General features: G+C 36.9%; 1 protein-coding gene across 1 annotated transcript; it reads right to left on the reverse strand.

The window, feature by feature from the left end:
* Positions 1 to 2,310: 2,310 nt before the first annotated feature.
* LOC112154899 (muscleblind-like protein 2a) lies at positions 2,311 to 7,128 on the reverse strand (the record flags this gene model as incomplete). The annotated part of the gene is given in 2 exon segments (XM_036209566.1): positions 2,311 to 2,903; positions 5,613 to 7,128. A coding segment is annotated over 1 exon segment (174 nt), but the record flags the coding sequence as incomplete, so codon positions are not given.

The following is a 7,128-nucleotide window of genomic DNA, read 5'->3' on the forward strand; positions in this document are numbered from 1 at the left end:
CGATGAATAGAAGTTAGTAAAAAGCTTTAGTATTTGCAGTAGAAAAAATATTTAGGAATAAATAACATTTTTTAAAGTTTTTTTTCTTAATTGTTATTTTTTTTTAAATAATCCTCTCTATCGAGGGTTTCTGTCTAACTAAAAATGTTGCAATTATATGTAGTTTTACACAATTCTTTAGTAAAAAAAATAATTTGTCAATTTTTTTCTAAACCAATTATATGTAATTATAAAAAACATTTTTTATTGGTTAATTTTTAAATTAAATCCACCTAGGACAACCCTGGAGAACCCACAAGATCAAATTTAGCTGCTTTTTTTAAAAAACTGATTTCGTTTTTGTTTGTTTTTTATTTTCTTTTATTTTTTTGACAGCTGTTAATTGGTGCAATTCAAAATGAACAAACAAAAAAGTCAAATTTACATAAAAGCCAGAAGGAAAATTGTTTTGGGTTCTCAAGAGTTAAAATAATACATTTATAGATTCTTCAAACAATTAAAATGAACAGGAAATCGGCTTTTCTAAATGGAGAGCTTCAGAATAAAACTGAAACGTCGGTCTGATTAATCTGTGCTACATTGTCTAAATGAAGATAAATTGAATTCATGAATAGATTTTTCATAAACCCTTCCCTGATAATCACTTGGACATCCCTTTATAAACATGCATGGCGGGTAATGATGTCAGTAAAATGATACCCTAACGTCCTCCTCCAGATATAAGTTGAACAAATGCTTTGTTATATACAACTGCATGTCAATTATCCAGATGCTAATGGAAATCCGGACCCTGAGAGGATCAGCACTGATTGCTAGGAAGGCTCGTCTTTCTACCCTTGATGATGACTCATCGTCCTTCGCTCACGTCACATCCAGCTTACTTCTCTGTCGTTTTTTTTTTTTTCTTTACTCTCCAGGACACAGTAAACACGTTCTGGTACCACTGAATTACAGCTAGTGCACGGTTCAGCGTCTTGCCAAAGGGTACCTTGAGAAATGAATTTAAAGTGCTGACCTTCTAAATGACAAATGACTCGTCCTCCACCTGAGGCTGGAGCCTCCTGCTAAAATATATAAATGTTTTAAATCCTCTATATTAGAAAATAAAAATACATAATTTTACCTGGAAATTTTACTTTAGTTTTTGACAATTTCAGTTATTTGGAGGCAGTTTTTGTATTTTAGTCCTTCTGAAAGGTAAATGTTCCATAAACTTAAACTCATATTGTTATTAAGACTGCAGAGAGTATTGTGACAGAGCAAAAAACAAGTCAGCACCCAAAATCATATTGTTATTATTAGTCTGAAGAGTGTAGTCAAATACAGTCATGTTATGGCTGTATTTGACTTCAGTCAAAAGAACTGTTCTTGCTTCATCGTGAAAATGCATTGATCTGCATCTACAGGTCCTGGGCTGCTAGCTTAAACTGAACATGGATCACGTGATGATAGGAAAACTGGATTTCAACATGTCACTGCAGGAGATCAGGTTTGGGTTTGATGGTTCTAGATCTGGCACACGTCAATGAAAAACTGGAGAATTAGATCATGCAGTCATTTTGTAAAGTGCTTATAATCCAGAAAACATAGTTACAAGAAGATGCGTCAGAATGGAGCGGCTTCTACGTTACAACTACAAGCTTGAATTTTCAATTGCCATTTTTTCCACCTGTTCCTGGTTCACCACAATTTGAATAAAGAAATACTCAGAAATGCAATTTTAAGCTTCGTTTCATCATCAGAAAAGTGGCACAAACACAATTACATCGGTGGGTCTTTAATACGTTCTTGACCAGTCTGACTGAGATCACAGAACTGAGAAAACTGCTGACTTTCTTTCAGCTTTATTTTCATTTTAAAATAGATAAAACTATATATATCTGTAGGTCAACACTCCAATATTATTCTTTAGTTTTCGCTGGCAGCTCCACTTACTCTTTTTAACTTCCATGGTGTGGTATAATAAATGGTACATGTAGCTAAACTGTGTTAATGCGTTTAGCCTCTTGACCTGTAAAAGACAGGCTATCTGTGCACAGCCCTCCAGAGCAGAGATAAGATGATGACTCAGCATGAGAATAATCCTCGGGGCAAAGCCTCATTGGGGTGTGATAGTGAATGTGTCGCTGGATTAATCCAGCTATGGGCCCATGCAGACCAACGCAGCGAGCAGGAGGGGGTGAACTGGCTCTAATCCAGCTGGCTGCCAGATTGTTTTAATCATCTACATCAGATAAGTGATTGGAGCCACATTTAGCAGGTATTTTGGTTTTCCCTTTAATTAAAAGTCAGACGGACATCAGGCCTTACCTTCAGAGAGTCGAAGCAGGCGATGACCCTCCCGTTTTCAATCTGGCAACTCTTGGGCGGATGTGCAAACTTGCATTCCTCGTCACTGCGCGAACAGTTTCCTCGCTGAAACTGGCGACAGACTTCTAACGTGAGCCACTTTGTGTCTCTGACTGTGGACATACTCAGTGCCATGTCCCAAAGGTGGAAGTCCACAATAAAATCAAAAACCTTGTTTAAAACCTTACAAACACACACAATAAAGAGCAAATTTCTCACACATTTACTGTTGTGTGTGATTGTTTAAAAGAAGCAGTCAGCAAAACAAGATGGTTGCTTGATGAGCAATGGCCCATTAAGAATAATTAAACCACCTTTTTGTTTATTTTCTGCAAAAACTGAGAGCAGATTAACATCAAACTCTTAAAGGAAAGATCAGTGAAGCATTCCTGGAAAATCTTTTTTCCCCCCCAATATTATGGCTCACATTTGATCTTTTAGGTCCTGAATGAGTGCAAAAAAAAGACTGAGGTATCCTTGGTTGGTTTTTGAGGACAGTAAGAGGGACCAACTGGGATTTGTGTTAGATTAGTCTTCTCGAAGGCACTTGTGACCTGAAAGACAAAAAAAGAAAACATAAACTGAAATTCTGTCATTCATTGATTTGCTATGTTATGACAATTACCTCCCATAACTATTGCAAAATGTGTTTATGACTTTATGAGCGATGAGTCAGAGAATTCAAACTCTCCTGAGTTATGAGAGAAAGCTTGCCAGTTAGCTGCAGGGTCAACTGTGAGCATGTCTGTGGAAAAGAAACTCAGTTTATGATAAAATTATGTAGACCTCAAAATAAAAATCGATACGTTTCTAAGACCCACTCTGGCGAAAATCGTGTTTTTAACATGTTCTTGTGGCATTTTTCTCATGATGGAAGATAAATGTAAAAAAAAAAAAAATAATATGTCTTTGTTTTCCTCGTCTGGGCTGGCATCTAGCTACTAAGACTTGGATAGTTCCGGTATTGCTCGCCATTTTTGTTGCACCGGTAATGTTAGGTCGGTAAGCTAGCGGAAAGGCGTGTTAACAGATGGATGGCGGGAAGTAGGGGAACAGCCACTCCGCTCCATGATCCCACCCACAACTTAGAGGCGAATTTTTGACAAACACCTGCAGAAATGATGTAATTGAAAACGACACAGGTTTTTGATTTTGGCTCAAAATGGCATTATAATTACAAAAAACCACTGGGAACACTCCACAATCCACTGATAACTGAACACGTCAAAGCTACAGGTGACATCATTACTTTAAAGTTTAGAATTCGTCTCATCCTCAGTCGGCTCTTCTCCCTTAAAGTGTTTTCTCGCACTCCTGTTCTAAACGGGACACATGCATCGGCTGACGCTTTCTAGCGCGATCTGTAAAGTAAATGGAACGTTGTATCGACTCATTTCACACAAACACAAAGCATTTCTCCGGGCCATGCTTCCTCCGTCAACAACAGTGTGTCACATGCATGGCGTGCACAAAGCCCCAGCTGTTTAGCCAGTCGGAATGCGCAGCAGAGTGGTGTCACACGGATCAATTTATCAATGACCATATGTGAACTTCTCCAGGAGCCATAGAGCTGTTGGGTTGGTTTACATTAACAGAATCCAAAGCTGGTATTTAAGTTGTGCTTCCATAAGCAACTTTTCTCTTTAGATCATGTTTCGCCTCCAAAATGCAACTATTCCAGATCTGTTAATAGGATTACATTGACAGATGGTGCCAAATACTGACACATGCTGACTCAAAATTCCCTAGAGAGAATAAAGAATCCGAAAAAAAACCTTACACATAAATGTAGCAGAAATGAGAGTGAAATCTTTAGATCTGTGCAGCAGAAGCAGCAGCACAGGAAGTTGGTTCACTCATGAAAAAACATGTTTTCAACGGATTCAAAGTACTCTCCACCAGTGGTCTTCCTTCCCTTTATTCAACCGTGCTACTCCACAACATACTTCAGCAAAGTCCCTTAGGCACAAGTCTGGCGTCGTGGAAAAAAAAAACCTGTTTCTCTTAGTTTCTGAAACAACAAACTCCACTTTGTAGGTTAGAATGTAGCTACGAAGTAAAGCATTTCCGCCATTTCTTTGTCAAGATAATGACTACAAAGAGACCTTACCCTACAAGTGCCGAGTGGATTCAGAAGCCAAATATTTTCCCTTCACTACAGTAAAAACAGACTGAGTGAAACATTTCCAGCCACCCCCTTCCTGTCTGGGAGCTGGCCTCTGGAAAGACCCTCCCAGTCGGAATCTGGCCAATAGGAACTCAAAAACTGTTGCATGGCTAAAAAAAAAAAAAAAAGCTAACTTCCTGTTGATCTTTTATCAGAGATTTTAGTATGATTACTCATGAAACAGGACTTCCTTTCAAAGTAAAAGCCTCCAAAATAAACAACACTAAACAAATGTGCTCTAAATAGACAACAGAACATTTCATTTTTACTATTTTTATTTTTTTATTTTTGAGGTTGTGGCACCACATGTAGGTGAGTCACAGCTCCCATGACCTTCCATGGAAATATGGAAAATTTTGCTAGTTTTATAAGTTATTTTTAGTCTTTAAGAGTAAATGGAAAATCTATTGTTTATAGCTCTGCTCACTAATTACTCATCCATGAACACGAGTTAGAGCTTTAAAAAAAATAATCAGAAAAATCAACAAACAGTAGACAAAATTAGTTATAAAAATATAATGTTTCAAAGAGGTACAAAGATGTACGGAGTCCCTAAAGGGACAAAGTAATAAAAACGCACGAGAAACTTTTTTTTTTAACTATATGTCCCTTTTGTAATTACGTAAAAATGCACATCAGTACAATACAAATGAAAACTAAAATACAAAAATATCTATAAAGTGAGTTTAATACAATAATTTGGAAATTTTTTAAGATTAGAGGGAATTTGCCCTTAAAATGCAGAACTTACGAATCTAAAAAGCAGTGTTTTTTGCCACCTCTGTATGCTAATTGCTACAAAAAAGATTTATTAACCTATCTAGATTTAGCTTTTATATCAGTTATTAGAGGCTGTCATATTTTTTTCTGTTTGCTAACAAAATGATAATCTGTTTTACGCTAGCATCACGAGGTCTGAGACTGGCACTTCAAGGATTTTTAGCGATTTTTTACCCTCTTTTTCAAGCTAACACCCCAATGTCCAGCCAGCTATCTAACGAGACTGCTGTCATGGACTTACCGTTACACGGCACCGTGGCGCTAATGTTTTATTAGCTCGCGTTAGCCACCTTACCGTCGAGGAGGATTTGCTTACCTCATCATCAGGAACGAACAGCTTCCCTCAGGAAACGGCTTCACGCGCCAGCAGCCCGAGCAGACGGATGACACAGCGACCGTTTTCAACCGGAACAAGCTGTCAAGTGCACCCGCGGCCTCTGTGTGGTAACATATTCAGTTGTTTCCTTCGCCATAAAAATTAGGGCTTATCCGACCCAATTTCTTCTTCACTTTGTGGCGCTGCACAGATTTAAGCAACAAGCTTTTGACAGCTTACTGTACGGTCGTCAGTTTAATATGAAGACGGGGTTTTGCGGTGAGAACGAATACAACCTAAAGACGAAAATAAACCAAAATATGACTATTGAATTCAATTCGGGGATGATGTTGTTATTAATAACACTACGATGCATTGGAACTATTCAAAAATTATGGTTTATTGACCAATTTGGTTAAAATTTGAAAGCTCTACCTACCGCTCCCCCCGCGATGTTTCTAAAGTGGTACGATCCACACGAATGCCAGTAGGGTAAAAGGGCACGGGTTTGCTTGTTACCAAGGGAACAGCAATGAAACCATGTGGGTTTGGTAGAAGAGTTCATGTAAACACCCTTTAGCACACATTTATAAAAATGTTATGACATAATTTTATTTACATAATAAACAAGACTTGACCTTAAAAAAATAAAAAAATATTATTTACAAAAATGTGATTATAACAGACTATAAATTAACTAATGTAAAATGTAATGAAAAAAAATGGGATACTTCATTTAAGAGAGTGATTAATACTAAAATAGGTAAATACAAGCTAAAATAGGATAAGTATTGAGCCAGATGTGACCAAAAATCTAAACACTAATTGGATTTTGCAATTGCATTCAATAAAACAGGTTTTGAATTTTAAAAAGGGGGTAAAAAAGGGAAAATTGTACATCTTATGTAATGCCAAAACCACATTTAAGGCTCACTTATTTCCCATTATGTATGCATTTTGCACAGATGGTCTGAAATCAATATTTTTGTTATGAATTTTCTCCTGATTTTAATTTTGTATTCTGGCATTGATAATCTCCAGTTGTTTTATCATTTAAACTAAAAAAAGAAAAGAAAGAAAGAAAAAACTGGTCATTAAATTGCAACAAAAGCTACAGTATCACACACAAAAAATCTTGAACTTAATTTTTATTTTGAAAATAAGGAAAAGAAACATTGAGAATGTTGGTCGCTCTGCCTTTGCATTTGAAACTGAATGCTAATGCACAAAATATACCGATTTCTTTTTAATATACATGTTTAGTTTTGCATAAAGGCCAGAAAATCCATGTTTATACATTTCCTTTCAGACAAAGTAAAGTAATTTTTATTGTAAAACCCAATACATTCCATCACTTGTCAGAAACTGAAACAGTCGTGGCCTTTTTTTATTGACTCTGCTGTTTCTGCTGTCCCCTTGAGGCCACAGAAGAGCTTGATCTGATTTGTCACACTGACAGATCTCAAACTGGAGATGTGGCACTGAGTGCCACAAGGAAAGGTCACCATATTGCTCT

Source organism: Oryzias melastigma, linkage group LG21 (genome assembly GCF_002922805.2).
Source record: "Oryzias melastigma strain HK-1 linkage group LG21, ASM292280v2, whole genome shotgun sequence".
Taxonomy (NCBI): domain Eukaryota; kingdom Metazoa; phylum Chordata; class Actinopteri; order Beloniformes; family Adrianichthyidae; genus Oryzias; species Oryzias melastigma.